The sequence below is a fragment of the Eleginops maclovinus genome, chromosome 5, assembly GCF_036324505.1.
Source record: "Eleginops maclovinus isolate JMC-PN-2008 ecotype Puerto Natales chromosome 5, JC_Emac_rtc_rv5, whole genome shotgun sequence".
In the NCBI taxonomy this organism is placed as follows: domain Eukaryota; kingdom Metazoa; phylum Chordata; class Actinopteri; order Perciformes; family Eleginopidae; genus Eleginops; species Eleginops maclovinus.
In genome coordinates, this window is record NC_086353.1 from 19,841,519 (window position 1) to 19,860,288 (window position 18,770).

The 18,770-nt window shown below is 39.8% G+C and overlaps 1 protein-coding gene across 8 annotated transcripts; it reads left to right on the top strand.

Moving 5' to 3' along the window:
• Positions 1-434: 434 nt before the first annotated feature.
• On the top strand, positions 435-17,382 carry elf2b (E74-like factor 2b (ets domain transcription factor)). 8 transcript variants are annotated; one of them, XM_063883525.1, is made up of 11 exons: positions 435-789; positions 3,049-3,283; positions 6,748-6,905; positions 7,643-7,895; positions 11,880-11,993; positions 12,364-12,546; positions 12,773-12,859; positions 13,499-13,694; positions 14,430-14,837; positions 14,934-15,108; positions 15,680-17,382. In XM_063883525.1, the coding sequence occupies exons 3-11, from the start codon at positions 6,828-6,830 to the stop codon at positions 16,262-16,264; spliced, it is 2,079 nt and encodes a 692-aa protein (XP_063739595.1). In that variant the 5' UTR covers positions 435-789; positions 3,049-3,283; positions 6,748-6,827; the 3' UTR covers positions 16,265-17,382. The 8 variants fall into 8 exon arrangements, with proteins under 8 accessions (XP_063739595.1, XP_063739597.1, XP_063739594.1 ...); XM_063883524.1 differs by lacking the exon at positions 435-789 and adding an exon at positions 6,212-6,307 and having other exon boundaries at positions 812-3,283; XM_063883526.1 differs by lacking the exon at positions 435-789 and adding an exon at positions 6,215-6,307 and having other exon boundaries at positions 812-3,283.
• The last annotated feature ends 1,388 nt before the right edge of the window (positions 17,383-18,770 follow it).

Below are 18,770 nucleotides of genomic sequence, written 5' to 3' on the forward strand. Positions count from 1 at the left end.
TTCAAAAATGTGGCATTTGAAAAATGAAGACAAACAAAGTTCTACAATTATTTATATTTAAGACTTTCTTTTTTAAAATTCAAACTGTATTTCCACTAATCTTTAGAAAAGGATGATTTTAAAAGTTGATCATGTCCTTGTATAAATGTAGTGGAATAGAAGTAAAAACTAGCTCAATTGGAAATATTTAAGAGAAGTACAATCACTAAATGTATTTAGTTTTCATAAGGGAAAAAAAAGCAAGGAAATTAATTCCTAATAAAACGAAATATTCCTGTATGTAGCTGAATGTGACAGGGAATTATTAAGGACTTAAAAGCCAACTTTAAAATAATTAAATGACACTGAAATGCATGATCCGGTGAACTGGGACTGTTTATTGTACGGCGTGACGTCACGGGTTTAATTCGCCTGAACGAGCAGAGTAAACTGACAACCCGAGTCTGTCTCCATTAACAGAGGAGCAGCCTGTCCTCAACCAGCTGCGCTACTGTCTCCACATGGAAACAACTACAGCACCGAGAACTATACACTCATCTGCCCGCAGGCTCCGGGCTCTTAACAGTGTAAACAAACAGCCAACGTTTGGTTAGCTTGCGTTACCGTTAGCAGCGGGACTCGACAGTCGACAACAGCAGCAGCGGGATCAGAGCAGAGCTGCCCCGGGAGGAGGAGAGGTTACTGGGTGTCACACACACTGCAAACTCTGTTTAGCCAGCCATCTAACGTCAAGTTTCCCTATTTAAACTAAGTTGGTTACCAGCACGGAGCGTGAAGAAGAACCGCACGGTAAGTGAGCTGACCTTACTTTAGCCAGCATTAGCCACATGGTTTGTTATGTTTGTTTTTCTGACAGCTCGTTGTTCTCATAATGCTAACTCAGATAGCTAACATTAGCCAAGTACATGTCAACGTTCATGTCCAGTTTCTTAACGCTTTTCGAGTGCGACGTGCTCGTGAAATGCGTCTTATGGCACAGTATTTAATGAATACAACTATGTAAATAATGCACGAGCTGGCTAATAATTCATTGATACACTTAGTGAGGAGCAAAGGTATCATTGCAACAGTGCGACTCTGTTTGTCTGACAAAATGATAGTCTTTCATCTCTGTTCCTTTTTAAGCATTGCAAAAGAGCGGCCAACCAGCTGTGTGGTGTTCAAATTCTTTGGTTTTGGATCCAAGTTAACTGCTGCTTTTTATTTGTGGGATTGATTAGCGTAAGCAGGCAAATTTGGTGTCAACGCACTGAACCTATAGGCATTGTAGGACGAAATGAATGCATGTTATTGTAACCCTGCTGTGTGATGTAGTATCAGGTGGTGGGAAGTAGGTCATCGATGCTGGCATGCTGTCAACCTTGTTCTTAGTTTTTACAATATTCTAATGGCTTGTTGACACATTTAAATATATATAATTACTGATGTAAAGATTCACACCCCTCATTCTACTTTAAAAAATGTATATTAAGTGTATTTAGAAAGTGAAACATTTGTATTAGTATTATTTTTATAATTATTATTTAATTACTTTTTCTAAATCAAAATCTGATTAATTGCCAAGTGGGTTTCAAATTGGCTTGTTTTTTTGTATATTGGAGCATAGCCTACATACACTGATAATAAGAAAGAAATACAACCAAAAACTAAAAGTATGTAAAACAATTATGAATATAGAATAGGAAAAAAATACATCAAAAATGTGAAAAAAATATCAAAAGTAGCTGATCAAACCAAATACAAAAATGCAAAAACAATCTGAGTTTGAATGAAAAAACCGTAAACCTTCATCCTTTCCTCAGCCCCCCTTATGACTGTAAATTAGCATTATGTAATAGCCTGGTAGTCTTTTTTAAGTTACTGCTCTTTATGCCTTAGAGGTAGTTTTGATTTTGTTTTGTGAGCTGTACTGAAGTGCTGGTAAATGATTGACCAGTCTGTGTTTTGCCCAGTTATATGTCCTGCAGGCTAAACCAACACATGAAGCTGCTGTCTGAAGGTCTGTGCCGAATGTTCTGCTATGAGGCTAAATCATACGAGGCCTGTCGAAAAAGGACTAGATACAGACTCTGAGCAAAGGGAGCGGTGCCTCTGAGATAGATAGATAGTAGTAGAATGCACTGTAATCATTGGCAGGCTAATGGTCATTTACACACTTCCCTTTATTGTTATTTTAGCGTGAATACACTTTAAATCTTCACAACACATTTTTGTCATGTTCATGTTTCGTGTCTTTGGACATGCAGGTCTTTCTCCTGTTGATTTGCTTTTGAATTTGTTCAGAGGGTTTCAACAAAGTAAGCCTTTAAATTACATAAAACATGGAAAAATTAAAGAGGCCCTATAATGCGTAAGTGTGTTATAAAGGAATTTTGTGCATGTATATGGTCTGCTATGGCTACAATTCGCTAAGTTCACACCATTAAATTCTTAATATAGCACATTTCTTTTTGTTTGTTAGTGTACAGTAAATCTAACATCATTTGTTGTCATTTCTTTCTTTGCCAATGCTGAGATATAAAGCAAGACGATTGTGTTTTTTATAAGAAACCAGGACAGTTCCAGGCTTATTCCGACACCAGACACTATAACACTAAAGGATAATTTATCCCGACCATACCATGTCGATCATGAATTATAGTGGAACTCACTTATGTGACGTAGGGTGGATGTCAAGTAAATTCTGAGGTCATGCTTGAGATGTATGTGCACATTGTGTCATTTGTGTGTGTGTGTGTGTGTGTGTGTGTGTGTGTGTGTGTGTGTGTGTGTGTGTGTGTGTGTGTGTGTGTGTGTGTGTGTGTGTGTGTGTGTGTGTGTGTGTGTGTGTGTGTGTGTGTGTGTGTGTGTGTTGGCTGGGCACAAGGCAGGGCGTTGTATCTTTACCAGCAGCCCCAGTTACTTGGAACAAAAGCTCTGTTGTTGAAGGATCATGTGACTGTGTGTGTGTGTGTGAGTGTGAGAAAAAAGTGTTCCACCCTTGTCATGTGATCTGAGCTCGGGGCAGGGTCTAAAGTGCTGACTCTCCCTGAGAGGATTCTTCCACAGACAGGCAGCAAGCATGCAGGCAGAGAGGGAACGACCAGATGGATGGATGTCAGACAGAGAGGAGGTTTGGACGAGGGTCAAACACAGGTGGAGAGACAGAGAAAGGTGCAGAAAACAGCACTGTTGCTTTTCCTACAACCGCTACCACTGGAATTATTTCACTCTCCTCGTGTCTCTTGGTGGATTTTAAGTGGCAGCCAAGTAAAGATGCAAGCTTCAACTTTTCCACAGCAAGGCAAGTTCGGACTGTTTTCCTCTTATTAGTTTTGATGTGTTTATGTCAATTTCATAGTGGGAAAGTGGGCCTGTCAGGATGACACTGCTGTAATGTGTAATGTCTTGAGACTGCTACTGATTCACCATGAACCAAAACAAGATTAGAACAAGCTAATTGTGTTCTTCCACCCTAGGTTTGAACGTTTTTAATGAGATGCGTTTAGCTGAATGTCAAATATTCGTTACATTGCAGCAGAAATACTTTCCATTTCTTGCATACCAACATGCCTAGTCGATGACTGGGTTAGTGTAAAGCTCAGTGACTGACTTTGACTTCTTTTAAAGGATTCATTACTTTCCTTGTACCGTGATCTTCTTTTAGTTTCTGGATTACATGGTTTGCTGCAGTGGCACTCATTAATGTTTGAGCTCAGAAGGGAGAAGGCAGCCACGTGTTAGCAGTTGTCCAGCAGATCCTGTTGTACCTGTTTCAAATCAATTCAATTCAACCTTGCTGGAGAGACTCAATCCTTCTGCAGCACCTCTTTTCACCTTCTGTCTGAAACCAGAGCCCAGTCTGCTCTGATTGGTTAGCTGGCCGGCTCTCTTGTGATTCGTCAATCGCTTAGAGATGTCCAGCCACTTAGCCTATCAAGTACAATTGTTGTGTAGTGATATCATTATGTTATTGCGGGAAGGAAACTTTGGGATTTTAGCCTTTACAGACTATTTAAATGCACAGAAACCTAAATAAGACAAGACAGGATAGGGAAAACTTTAAAAGCACAATAGGGCCTCTTTAATATCTTACTTGGTGAAGATATCATGAGTCCTCAAACTGAGTTGAGCATTTTAGCATTATAGGTCTCCCTCGTCTAGAAGCTAGTGTGAGTGTGTGGTTTTATTCCCCGAAATAAGGATTGTGGTTATACGAGATTTCCACGTTTTGTTCTACAACATAAAATACGTCAGTCCATACCCCACTGGTGAACTTCTGAAGCTTTCTGAAGGCTGAACAAAAGGTCTGTCATAAACGTGTTTTTGCCACAGATCTTATTTTCTCCAATTTTCCAAAATTCTGTTGACTAATCTAGGGAGCCCTTGCGATGCTAACTTCAGTTTCGGCCTACAAAAATCTATAATTACGGCACAATTCTTGGAATAGCATTAAAGAGAAAAAGAACATATGCAGACGTTATTGCCATTTGATGTGTGTTGTTTCTTTAGTGCCAAATTATCCTACTGACGGATAAATAACACACACAACAACACACCACAACAGGTCTGAGCATTCTGTGCCTGTGTTTCACTAAATCTCTGTATGGCTTTGTAATGAAGTTACTTTAATGCTCTGGATACATTACAAAAGTCAAGTGTGTCACAATCTCCAACTCCTCCATGAGCTTACATCACAACTTCTGTCAGTTAAACAGCAATACAACGACACATAGCGCAACACTGTTGCTGTGCCAGAGAGCGAAAGGCTTTAAACAACAGGGGAAACCAGTATTCTCACACATTGAGAATAAATGGAGGAAAATTGCTAAAATACATAATTACTCTGTCCTGATTTCACCACATCATCTGGGGAAAATGTGGATGTTTTACATGTTTATTAATCATCACTCCTGCATTCGTACTGCAAACCCAGATTAATCTAGCTCTCCAAAGCAACACACAGCTCTGTAGATGAGTGTCTGCTCCACGCTGTTGAATAAATAAAGAGAGAGGATTTGCATCCGGGCAGATAGCCTGTTGGTCTCTGTAGCAAGGGAACACCAGCACAGCACGGCGCATCTATTATGCAGCAGTGAGAGTAACAGAGCATGGATCATACACTCTGTGCTGCAGGACGTTCATGCTCAGTATGTTTATGCGAAATGCAAAAAATGCTCTGGATCGTCAATGAAGGATTCTACATTGGGTTGTGACTATCGAATGTGTCGTTACAAATAATGTATTTTTGATGAGAAAGTTATTGCTAATCCTTGTGAGTATAGAAGAATATGTGTGGGATTATTTTAAGGCCCAAAGTGGGGAGATGTGCTGTGGTTGATCAAAGGGTTGTTGATGTTAAAAATAAAGTGTCAAGCTAATTCTTCGTCCAAAAACAAAAGAACACTTTAGTAGAATTGTTCAGAAAAATTGAAAAAAATGAACCAGCTCCTCATAATCGCTTAAATAGAGGATAGAAACGAGAATAATTATCATTTTGGAATATGCTAAACATTTTTGATGAAAATCTGTCTAGAAAGAGGGCAGAGATGCAAATAATTTGATAAGTGGAAACCTATAGGTTCTTCTTATTCATGGCATTTGGTTTTCCACAAGAAAAGTTAAGTAAGAGAGATTGTAGTGCAAATTTCAAACCGTGTCTCCTTTGTCACCTCTGCTGACCTGAACAACAGCAACTCAAGTTCTCTTACTGACTTGAGTGGACGTGCTAGTCATGAACAAGCCATTTTTTTTTCTAGGGCTGCTAATATAAATAACACTTTATCAAATGCAAAATATGGACTAATGCAATATTCAAATTGCAGGAAGCACAATATATCTTTACGGCTACATATGAGTAACCAATCAGCAGACTGGGCTGTCTCTTCAGACAGAGGGTGAAAAGAGGTGCAGTATGAGACCAAAAAAAAGACTAATTAAGACATAAAACATGTAAAGATGTCACATTAGAGGCACAAAATACAAATATAAACCTGAAAATGAGCACAACAATGGGCCCCTTTAATCAGTATCAAGCAGTTTGAGTATATTAAGCTCCTGCTTGCCTTTGCCTCGTATCCTGTCACCCTGCAGAGTAGCACAGAACAGGGATCGAGGGTCCAGTGGTTGATAGCAACTGTTACCATGACTCCAGTCCGCCCCGCCCAGATCTTCCGCTGGACACTGCGTGGGAGTTCAAGGGACTGACTTCCTGTCTTTCTTCCTGTTACAGCAGACGGAAATAGCTGGAAGAGATACAGGAGAAGCCTTCTCTTTTTACAACATCTGAAGTTGGGACAGATGGAGGGAGTTGTAAAGGATTGTTCAGGTTGTTGAGCGAGAGCAGTGAAGTTTTGCACCTTTTACATAATTTCTTTCAGTAAAGCAACTGGATTCACAATACTTAGTTTAACGGAATAGTTTGACAGTTTTAGGCAATATTTTTGTTTGCTTTCTTGCCGAAAGCTAGATAAGGTGATAATAGCACTCTCACTTATTTACAGCTGTTAGCTTAGCCTAGCATTAAAGACTGGAAACAGAGGAAATGTTTCTATCCTGGCTCTTCCAAAGGTAGCATCAATATACCAGTACCTTTGTAATCGTACGTAATAATGGCAAGAAAGTGAATAAGCATGTTTTAGTATTTCTTAACAACTCTTGTGGTGGGTGTTTTTTTTGTATTATCATGAACACTACACAGGCGTGACAAAAAGTAACTTTATGGTGTTGGGAAAAGTTTTGTTTACCAAGTGTGTCTTCTGTCTCCAGGGCCCTCTGTTCGCCAAACTGGTGGAGTCCAGCAGACAGTCGGGGGTGCTGTGACCGCTGACACCCGAGGAGCATGAGTCATGACCTCAGTGGTGCTGGTCGACAATGGTGGGACGGTGGTGGAGTACGTCACCGCTGAAGAGGAGGACTCCCAACAGGTAGATCAGACCAGAGTTATGTTCAAAACTAAAACTGCTACTTAAACTAAAAAATATTGTTGTAAACTTAGAATTAAGTAAGGGATAATGTGTTTAGCCGTAATCAATCCTGAGTTACGCGCTGTCCACAAATATAAAACATTTAATTAAAAAAGTATTCCATGCTGTTTTCTGATGAACTAATGTCTGTTCTCCTTAGCAGCAGTCTGTTATCGAGAAAGAACAGACCTCTGAAATGTCCAAATTGACCAGAATAAAGTATTCATCTAAATATAATAAATATGCTTCTAGAAAAACCTAAACCTTATTGCCCGGTTTAAACACTTATATAGCGATAATAGGTCACTGTAGAGAAAAGGGGGTGGCATGAATATCCTTCAACTACCTTCTTATTGAACCACAGAAACTGAGACGACTTCCAGGAAATGGTGCTACGCAATTGCCTCACAATCAATCCCAAAACAAACAAAAACTGCCAAAGAATCAAAAGCAAACCTTTCCGCAAGACTGAAACTAAATTAACAGACACTCTGAATACTTCCTAAAACTGAACTAAAATGACAATTCAAAGACATATTCATGAAATAAAACTCAAAGCTACATTAACCCTGGATCAGACATAAGCAAGAGTTACACTACAACTGCAGTGCAGAACAGAATCCTGTCTTCTTTTCTATATCTTTTGTATTCTCTTGTTTTTTAAATGTCTCGCTGTCTTTCATACCTTTCCCCTGCAGGAGGGAGAGGGTGAGGGGGACCTGGAGTGTGAAGGAGAGGAAGAAGGCGAGTGTGAAGCTGAGGAGGCCTATGAAGAGGCACAGGACAGGGACGAGGCTGAGGACTTCCCAGCAGTCATTGTGGAGGAGATGCCCAGCGCCAGCATGGCTGGCGAGCAGGGTTACTCGGCCCAGGTCTTGGTGTACGATGACGAGGTCTACCCGATGCAGGACGTGGGCGATGAGCAGGAGGTGGAGACAGAAGTGGTGGAAGGTGAGACGGAATATTCCTGTGTTTAATTTCCTTTTGGCGCTGTTGGTTGGTTTATCTAATGACTATCATACAGCCTCTTCTGCACAACACAACACGCCCCACTAACAAACCTTGGTCAATAAGCTACCTATTTTGTGCTGATATATTTGACACGGTTCACATTTACTCTGGGTTGCATGTTTTAGAAAGCAATTATGTTCTATAGGAATACTTCACCCCTAAAATGACTATTTCTTTATCAATTAATCCGATGCATTTTCAATAAAACATTGCTATTTAATACTCTCTGGAGTCAGGACGAGTAGGGCGCCTACATGCGTTTGAGACTGTCTATGAGCGTGTTTGAAATAAATTCAAGTTTACAAAGTGTTTATTTTTGTTGTTGTGAAACTTTACATATTTGTGGGCTGTGAAGCCTCTATGTTCACTCACTGCCACCTTGTGGGTGTTTTTGGAAAAAGTAATTATTACATGAACTATTTGGGTATCCAGTAAATGCGTTTTATCTCTTATTAATGGCAGCCAGTGTCCATTCTGTTGCACTGTATACTAGTAATAGTAAGTAATACAAGCTGCATTCATTCACTGTCCCAAATTACATTTTAAAACTCCATTTTCTCTACTCTGAAGTAAAAGTGATTGATAGCAGGATGAAGATATTGTCATCATTACCAGTAAATGTTTGTTATCAATACATATTCAGTTGATACTGTACATAAAGTATACAGAGAACATGTACTGAAGTTTACTGGGCCTGGTTCCAAATCTGAAATTGTGTTTAAAGCAGATCGATGAAGTGATTAAATGCAAAGCTAAAAATGTAGTAGTTGGAATTTACCACCACTGATAGTGATTCATAGCAGAAGAAACTAGTGTGTCCACAAATGCTGTTGTCTTTTTGTGGAAATTGTTACATTGTCTGCTTAATAATTTTTGGTTAAAAAAACAAACTTTGCACTCAGCAGCAGTTTAGTTATTGTTGACAATAATATATGTATATACATTTTTTTTAGTCACATAATAAACCTTTGCTCTTCATCATTTATAGTATATAATTCCTCAGACAATTAAGAATTGTAAAAGAAGCCATTTGAATTATCTAATTAATAATCACCCGGTTGGAACATTTTCATGAAATGTTGTAAGTGCATTTGACTCGTTCAAAATGCTTCTTAAAAATGTTAAAACCACAAATTAAGTGTGGAGAAACTCTGATCAAAGACAGCAACAAACAGGAGATCTCAACCAAATCAGTTAATACACATATCATTGTTTTGAGCTGAAGTTGGTTATATGGGCTGTCTTGTTGAAGTTTACTACACTTATCCGGCAATTCCTGTGCAAACGGCAACCCTGTTTTCTGATAATACGATTTTTGTTGAGTGAGATATTTAAATCACAGTACAGCTTTATTTGACGTAGTCACTACGCAAGTAAGGGAGGGCGAAGGAAGGATTTCCTGTGTCGGCCGCGGAGGGATACCATACTGCCGCTGTAGTGTGTCTCGTTGAATTCGAGGAGATTTCCCATTAGCGGCGGAGTGATCTGAGCTCGTAGCTTCCTATACAATTCAGTGAGAAGTCAATGTGAATCTGCAGCAAGGGGAAAACATGGCGACTTCGCAGCATGAGGGGCACGCCAACCAGCTCGATCTGCTCATCAGAGCCGGTAACGTATTTATATGTACTTAAAAAATCGACCCGGGAGCTAACTTTTACTTGCGGGGTATGTTTTTAAGCTCGACCGCAGCGCCTCAGTCCACTCAGTAGTGTGCTAAATTAATGGAGGGCAATCAGGAAGTGATCACCTTGGTTAGCAACCTGCATGGCGTTGCTACACGGTTTACCGAACCCGCTTTAAAACAGGTGAAAAACTTCTGCAGGGCTTGCCAGTCTGCACAACCCGGACGATGTCTGCACGAAGTGTATTTTGCATGTAGGAGCAGATTTTTTCCACCGCTGTGAGCTTGAATAACGGTTTACGGGTCGGCTTTGCACAACCAGGAAGTGTAAAGATGTTGTCTTTCTACGTCTTTGCCACGCTGTCTTGAGTCGGAAGGACATGTGGGTTTATTTTTACTAGCATAACTGTGGTGCACACCGTGAAATATCAATGTTGGTGTTGTGACTGACGTTTTTTGATGCATTTAATTGTGGTTGTCATAAGTTTGTGGGAATGGTGTGCTGTAACGGTCCTCATGCATTTTCCCTTTCATAGAAGTCCATCATAGCTGAAAAAGTTTTCACCATACTAATTTATTATTGTGAATTGTATGTGTTGGGAGTCTATTTTCGACATTTTTTTATGTGAGGTTATTTTTATATATATAAAAATAGCTGTGTGTTTCCGTTATCGTGGTGTGCAGCTGCTGACTGAAGCGTGGGACGGCCTGCCTCACTCGCTTTATTCCCTGTCGTTGTTTCTGGTGCGGCTTCAGCCTTCGATGATACACATTTGCAAATCTATTTGTTCGTTTGATTTCAATAGCTTTATAACCGTCCCTGGTAATGAGCGATATAGTGTGAATACATGGTGTTGTTTCCACCTCTGTTTTTAACACATTTTAAAGTATTTATGTCCCATCTCGATGGCGGAAGCATTGTGTGTGGAGAGGGCGTGGTGTGTTGTTGAGTGATTATCCTTTGGTCCAATAGCCTGGAAGCTGCTTTATTACGTCAGCACATGTCCGATCAGATTTAACCGGAGGCGGAACCTCAACCGAATAATAAGCCAATAGTAGGTAAGGAGGTTGTTGAGTGACAAGAGGATTTGTGAGCTTCTTCGAAGAGAACTGGAGGGAAAGGATGAAGACTGTAAACACGGAAGTCATCAGAGGCCGCACTATTTTTTGTCGGACTTGCTGTTATTCTTGGTATAGGTTTATAAAAGCCATTTAAAAAAGAAACACTTTTGAACATATTACTTTTTCTATATTGTACCCACATAAAATGCACATTTATTACATGCATGTCTATACATTTTAAGTGTATTAAATAAATAATGATAAATGTAAATACTAAGATTTGGGTCGACTAACAAATGGCCAAGTGTCTATTTTTGGTTGTTTAGGTCATGCCAAGCTGCAGTTCTTTGACCTCACACCTTTAAGTGGTCTTATAAAAGTATGGTTGCCTGTTTTGAAGGGCAGCTGAGCTCAGTATGCTATAGGGTCTCTGCTGTGATGGCCACCAGCATGTCCTGTTTGTTTCTGAAAGGAATTGAAATCTAAAGATAGCCCATTTCTCCCCTATGCTGTGCCTGTTGCCTCAGTGAGATAGCCAAACATGGACAAGGCCGGGTGTAACACGATCTCGTGTTTCCCACCCGTGATTGACACCGACAGCAGGTGCCCAGGGTTCCTTCTCAGGAACCCTACGTGGCCAGGCCACGTACCATTACTTTCAGTATTAATTGTAAACTACACTCTTTTATGCCATATTTTTAGAGTAATAAGGATGATATAACTAATGTCACTCAATATCCAGAACCAATCCTGGCAGCGTTCCGAATCCTAAAAAGATTTAACGTGCCATGTAAAAACTGTCAGATAGTTTCAGAAATAAGGGGACAAATTTCTGAAGACATTTCCCCCTGTGAAAGTTGACCTTTTAAAGCATACAATGCTTGGATCAGTATTTGTTGTCAACTAAAATTGCCATCATCTTTGGCCTTTTATTCTTTTCACTAGGAGGCGCCATATAGTTGCATTTTGTATGCTGCAGTGTTTAATCACTGGGATAGAGTATACATTAATCTTCCAGTATTTTTGCCCTTTAGGAAATTATGTAAACCATTAATCTGTAAACTATGGCTTAGGTATGTGAAAGCAAGTTAGTGTAGGGTTCTTGAGCAAGACAGAAGTTTTTACCGTCGGGAATATTAAAGAGTAACTTATATATTTTGCTAAGACGGGCTCCACTGGTCTCAAAGGTTATTTTTTTTGCAAAATGATTTACTAATTAATTATGTACGTTTGTGTTTTAGTGGAGGCTTCTGTCCATGGCAACCATGTGTACTGCTCTGACAAGACCATTGAGGCTGCAGAGGCTCTGCTCCGCATGGATTCACCTTCCAGCATCAGAGAAGACCGTAGCCCAGGTAACACACACTAACTCATAACTCTTCACAACCAACAAGTAGAAATATTTATAATTGGTTGTGATTTAAAAAAAAAAAAAAGTTTTAATTAATTTTTGGTGTTTGTTATATTTTCTGTAGTTTCTACTTGCAGAAAGTAATGTTGTATTCTAGCTCAAATTTGTTTAAAATTTCCAAAATAGAGTTTTGAGGAGTTTTCGAAGAGGCTTATCACAGTATCTGCTTTTGTTGGACAATATTATTGTCTCTGAAGTAATTGCCATTTTTTGCCAGTGAAATAATAATCATAATACTTATTGACCCCTTATGTAATCATAATGTCACTTCAATGCATAATTCTGACTTTTTCTCCATTATATCCTCCATCCAGACTCTTATGTCGCGCCTTGCATCGTCACGCCAGACTTCCTTCACGCTGCCATGCGTCCAGACATGATTTCAGAGACAGAGGTGGAGATATCCACTGAGGAGTGCTGCGAGGATGAAGACGAGGAGATGGTCACCCTGCTCGAAGAACCAGAGCCAGGACACGAGCCTGTCAGGAAGAGGAGGGGTAAGCCATGTAGAGTTCGTGTTTGCATAATGATACAAATGTAAGGCCGCTTTGTCACAAGCTAGTCCCCAATCCTCAACCACAAACATTGAGTTACCCTGTTTAATAACAGTTAAGTTTATCTAACGGCACCATCTAGTGGTACAGCATTGGGTTTATTTTCACTAATCAGGGACTCAATTTAAGCAAATAATTAAGCCCTATTTGAAATGTTTTCTTGTAACAGCTGGACGGAAGCCAAAGACACATCAGTCAGCTATATCCAACGGCTCCCTGGACCTCGGCATCAAGAAGAAACCAAGAGAAGGCAAAGGTAATTACATTTCATTTCAATTCATTTCTTTAAAATACAAGTACAATCATGAGACATTATGGACATGTGTAAAATGGGACACCCAGATAAACTATCCAAAGCTTTAGAATAAGGGTTCAGACACTAAACAGAATACAATACAATATATTTTACTAGAATTGGAAAGATTACAAGCTAAACAACTAAAAAAACACTATAGCCATAACATTAACTTAATTGGTCCTGAGATTGGTCTGAAAAAGGTAAGCTATGATAAACGTGATTTTTGAAAATGGTATAAATTAAAGGGGCCCCTTTATGCTCGATGGGGTTTCCTGTAGTGTGTGTATATTGGTTTTTGTGAATATAAATGGTCTCTAAAGGCAAAGATCCCTGCAAAAAACACAACAATAAACCTTAAAAATGAGAATATGTCCTCTTTAAATGCAGTTCAGAGTAGAGTAACTTGTTTAGATGTCCCAGGCCATTTAATATTTTCAAGCCTCAACATATTTAGTCAACAAATGCTGTTCTTAGCACTTTTGAAGACACACTGTTTTTCACTTACTGTGATAAACACTAATATAGACAGAATTTTTTTCATTTGTAGAGCACAGATACATTTTGGTTAGCGGTGCGTTAAATTAGCTTGACTTCCAGCAGGAAGCACCACCTACCTATGGGAGTTCCTGTTGGACCTCCTCCAGGACAAAAACACCTGTCCCCGCTACATCAAGTGGACCCAGAGGGAGAAGGGCATCTTCAAACTGGTTGACTCCAAGGCTGTGTCCAAGCTGTGGGGCAAACACAAGAACAAGCCAGATATGAACTACGAGACCATGGGGCGGGCACTCAGGTCAGTCTGTGTAGAAATATGTAAATAACTACAGCTGTAACGTGCTAAGATTCTTCTTACTTTTGCCCGTTACTTTAGATACATTTAATTGATAAAAGCCCAATGAGCTGACTGGCAGCCAAATTGAAAGATCAATGTTCAGTTTTGTCACTGATATAGTATAGTAGTAATACAAATAAATAATGTTATATTGGCATAATAATGCAAGTACACCTTTTCAAAAGCAATGAACTTTTAAGTTTAAGGAATATTCAGACATTTGAATTGTAAAGTTTAAAAGAAACAACATAGATATATAATATGCTGCTTTATATTTAGTTTACTGTACACTTTTATTCCAACATGTATATTTTATACTTTTTTAATGCTATTTTATTTCTGTTGAGATGTTTACATTTAGATGTTTTAATTTATAGTCTTTTAATTTGACTGTGTAGAATGCCTTGTCTTTTTATGCTGCCGCAACGCAAACATTTCCCAAATTGGGATCGATAGTATATCTTATCTTATCTTAATTGAATATATTTTTTAAGCTTATTTATTTTTAATTAACTATGGAAATCATGGGAATCTTGATTTAATATTCTAATTGATTGACAGCCGTAATAAATATGTAGTTTACCAGAGTGGTAAAAATTACTTTAATATGACTTTGTAAAAGTGTAAGAATTGTTTCTTCAGATTTGTGTTTTTGGGATGCAGACTTGTAACTCCCGACCTTCCTTCCCCCCTCAGATATTACTACCAGCGCGGCATCCTGGCCAAGGTGGAGGGCCAGCGGCTGGTGTACCAGTTCAAAGACATGCCAAAAAACATTGTCATCATCGACGATGACAAGGCAGACCTGCCCTCCCCCGACGACATGATGGACTCTGAGACCGTGTCCTACGAGCGCGTAACGCCACCCTCGGACATGCTGCTGCAGGCCTCCGAGCTGTCCTCCAAGAAGCCCAACATCCTGCGGGGCGGGAACAGGGCCAACATGGTCCACACCACAGTCAACACCGGCAACAAGATGATGGCGGGAAGCGGTGCAGCGATGATGGCGGGCATTCATAGGATAGTGTCCGTGTCAGGAGCGTCGGACGGGAGTCAGACGCAGCACTCTCACACGGCTATCATCCCAACAGCAACCGGGCCCAGGTGAGTCTTTTTAACGGAGATGCTCGTGTACTAATGCTACATCTCCCAGCAGGAAGGATTGACTTCTGACTGTGCCACCTTTCCTTTCGTCTACAGGACTGTGCGAGTGGCGATGCAGGTGCCTGTAGTCATGACGACATCGATGGGTCAGAAGATCTCCACAGTTGCCGTGCAGCAGCAGACGGGAACGACGGGGGCAGCCGGACACACCACCCTCCTCACTAACAGCTCCGCCATCGGAGCTACCGGGAACACAAACTCACAGCAGAAGGTGTGTGGAGACTCTTATTGTTCATCACTTTAGGAAAGAGTTTATTTTTTAAATCTTTTTAAAATTGTTTTTTTTATTGTTGTTTTAATATTTTAATTCAACTTGGTTTTTTTATGAATCATTTTTATATACTTTTGGGAAGTCTGGAAATAATAACAAATACATCTTGCCCATATCAACACTACTATATCATTTAATATATATTTTACATACTTTTGAAACTGGCATTGTTAGTTTTTAGTCATTGTTTTTTCATTTTCATGAGCTTTTTTCTTTTTAAGAAAAGTGAAGTAGAGCTGCATGGAATAGTCGATGGAAAAGTAATCTGCAAATGTATTTTAAAATAATTGGTTAATGCAAAAAATATAGAAAATGCGACTTTCAGCCTCTGAATATTTATAATGTTTTAATGAAAACGTACTACTTATTCCTGTCTGTGCCATATTAATCTTAATTTTTTTGGGACAAACCACCTTGGACTTTGAGCAACTGGGATGGACATCCTTCTCTTTTTTATAGACTAAAGTATTAATCTAGAAGATAAATCATGATGCTGTTTCCTTTTGTGCAGGTTGTGATCCAGACCATCCCCACCATGGTCCCGGCCACAGCAGAGAACGGAGACAAGATCACCGTCCAACTGGCCAAGATCATCACCATCCCCGCCCACCAGCTAGCTCAGTGCCACCTCCAGACCTCCCACGGCTCCCACAAGTCCAGCATGGGGGGCACCCCAGGGGGCATCAGTCTGCTTGGGAGCCCCCTCACAGTGCGGGCCCTGGCGCCTGTCAACGTTGGCCCGGGAACGCCGGTGATGAGGCTTACCGTGCCGACGCAGGGGCAGCAACAGACTCTAGTGGTGTCGCAGTCGGGCAGCGTGGGGGGGGTGATGACGTTATCCACGGCCAATCAAGCGATGACGACGCAGTCTCGAGTCATAAGCGGCATCTTTAACGGTTCGGAGCTGGTGATCGGAGCACCGGGGGCCAGAGGCGTCACCATGGAGAAGCTGAAGGCCGCGGGGGTCCAGGTCCAAACGCTGCCGGTGGCTGTCCAGCAGAACCAAGCCAAAACTGTCCAATCAGACGATGGGGAGTTGGTTGTAAAATTGGACACACCCAACGTGACAATAAAGACTGAAGAGCCCGAGTGCTGAAACATTTCAGAGTTAGTTTGACCTTGTTTTTACTCCTGAAATAACCAGCAGCCGTCTGACAAACTTTAAAGACTCCAGAAGGCCAGTTTTGTTTTTTCACCCCCCCTCAGAACCACACCTACACCCCTCCAACTGTCTCTGCATCATAGACTTCAAAAGGGACTTGTTGAATAAAAGGTAAAAGGGACCAACCTGGATCACTACATCGTATGCCTTTCTGAGCGGATGGCCGGCACTGACTGATATTGGAAACCTTGAAAACAAGTAGAAACACTACAGATGGAGGCAAATAATTACCGCTAACCAAAATGTGACCTTGAAGTCACAGTCAAACGCAGTGAGGGGTGTAATGACCATGTGTTCATAGTTCTGCCTATACTGATGTTAAAAAAACCAGCAACTTCTATCACTGTGCAGATCAACAGCGAGACAGAAAGTGGAGCTGCCAGAAGCTATGAGAAGGAACGTATCAGACAGAAAATGGTCATGTATGTACATATTTATATATATATATCTACTATATTCAGTTTACGGAGCTAAAGTTAACAGAACAGCCTTAGATTAAAATTTTTCTTTTTGTCTGAACTGTAAGCTGTTTTTTTTCTGTGTGTTTTGATACCTTGTACCAAGCACAGTATTATTGAAACTAAGAAGAACTAATGTTTGTATTTTGTAATATTAGTTCCTCTTTCGCTATCAGGCTGTTACACGCTCATATTGGTTAGAACGACAACCTGTTGTGTGGATCAGTGTGTCCTCCAGCGTCTAGGGAAATCTCTAGACTTGAATTTCACTTTTATTAGACAAAAGCATCTCGGATATTTCTCAATTTGTTTTGACAAAATATATATATATATATATATATATATATATATATCCCAGGTGATTGTTACTTAAAACAGATGTGCAATTTGCCAGCATACATTTTGTGGACCCCCCTTTTTGGCCCCGACTCTACATTTCATTTTTATTTTTATGTACAGAGAGGAAGTTGATAGTGTTCAGACTGAACTGTTTGTATATTCAACATTTGAAGTATATTCTATTTTGTTGTACTCTTGTTTCAAAGTGTATTAAAGTAGATTTTACTGAAATATAAAAAGACATTTGAAACCTAAGTCCAGTTGTTTCTGTTGTGGTCTTATTAATTTATTTAGTTTCATTTATGTGTGTGTGTGTGTGTGTGTGTGTGCTTTGGATTTACATCAGGTCATTTCAGCTAATTTTATCCATCCCTGTAAATATCAACCACATACTTTAAAGCCCTTTTATCCCTTTTGGGTTTTCCCTTTCCTGTAGTGTGTTATATAAGTTTTTGTGCATGTAAATGGTCTGCAAAGGCTAAAATTCCCTACACAGAGTTTCGCTCCCAAACAAACCTTGTATCGGAAATGTATTGAAAGGGCCTTTATTTGAGGGGCACTTTAGACAAGTTTATACCCCGATCAGCCATGACATTTGGATCACCTTCCTAATATTGTGTAGGTCCCTCCTTTTGCGGCCAAAACAGTCCTGACCCGTCGAGGCATGGCATCACTCAACCTCTGAAGGTGTGGTATCTGGCACCAGGACGTCAGCAGCAGATCTTTTAAGACCTATACGTTGCGAGGAGGGGCGTCCATGGGTCGGACATGTTTATTCAGCACATCCCACGGATGCTTGATAAGGGGTCCTCCCTTCAGTACAACATTTATATTTTTGAAATACTTTTTAGATAAGGGTCCACCCCTTATTTCCTAAACTATTAGGAACTTATTTCCCTTGAATAATACATTTCATTTTTGATAATGTTCCCCCCTTATGTCCCGAACTAACTTTATAGAGAAGGCTCCACCTTATAAAATGTTTACTGTTTTAGGATCCCCCCTTAAACAAAAAAAAGGATTTTTGATATTTCATTTTTTAGACAAGGGTCCCCCTTATATCCCCCTTTATCAAAAAAGTTAGTTCTGGAAAAAAGGGGATGGACCCTTCTAGAGTGACATGTCACAATAAGAAATATGATTACGATCTGCTCAGTTATTTGAACTGATTCAAAGATATTAAGTTATTTTATTCGATAATGTTAAATTCAAAGAAAATTCTTACAAATGTAAACGGAAAAATCTTAATTTATTAAATTGTAAAAAATATACAAAGAATAACTACCATTAACAACCAATATGACAAATAAGTAACTTTTCAGATCTTGTATTGTTACTTTTAAAGTTGCCTTAGAATACATTTATCTGGTATTTTAAATTGTTCTCTGAAGTTTACAAAGAAGGTACATTACTTTGGTTGATCCAACAAATGTCCAGATGCGGTTTTAGAGGCCCCTTTGCAGCCCTATGATTTGGTCCTAGAATGAAACAAGCTGAGTTGCCTTATTTTGGGGTTCATTTAAGACTATTAGCATCCAACCTTACATGTTTGAGCCTTTATCGGAGGAGGAAACCGATGAATTTGAAGAACAGCCAGTTGGTCGGAGATTGGAGAGCAACGTTACAGAGTGGTAAGTGTTAGC

Coding starts and splice junctions, on each gene's coding strand:
- elf2b (XM_063883525.1), top strand. CDS start 6,828: ATGACCTCAGTGGTGCTGGTCGACAATGGTGGGACGGTGGTGGAGTAC. Junction 7,896..11,879: donor GGAGACAGAAGTGGTGGAAG/GTGAGACGGAAT, acceptor TTTGTGTTTTAG/TGGAGGCTTCTGTCCATGGC. Junction 12,860..13,498: donor GAAACCAAGAGAAGGCAAAG/GTAATTACATTT, acceptor CTTGACTTCCAG/CAGGAAGCACCACCTACCTA.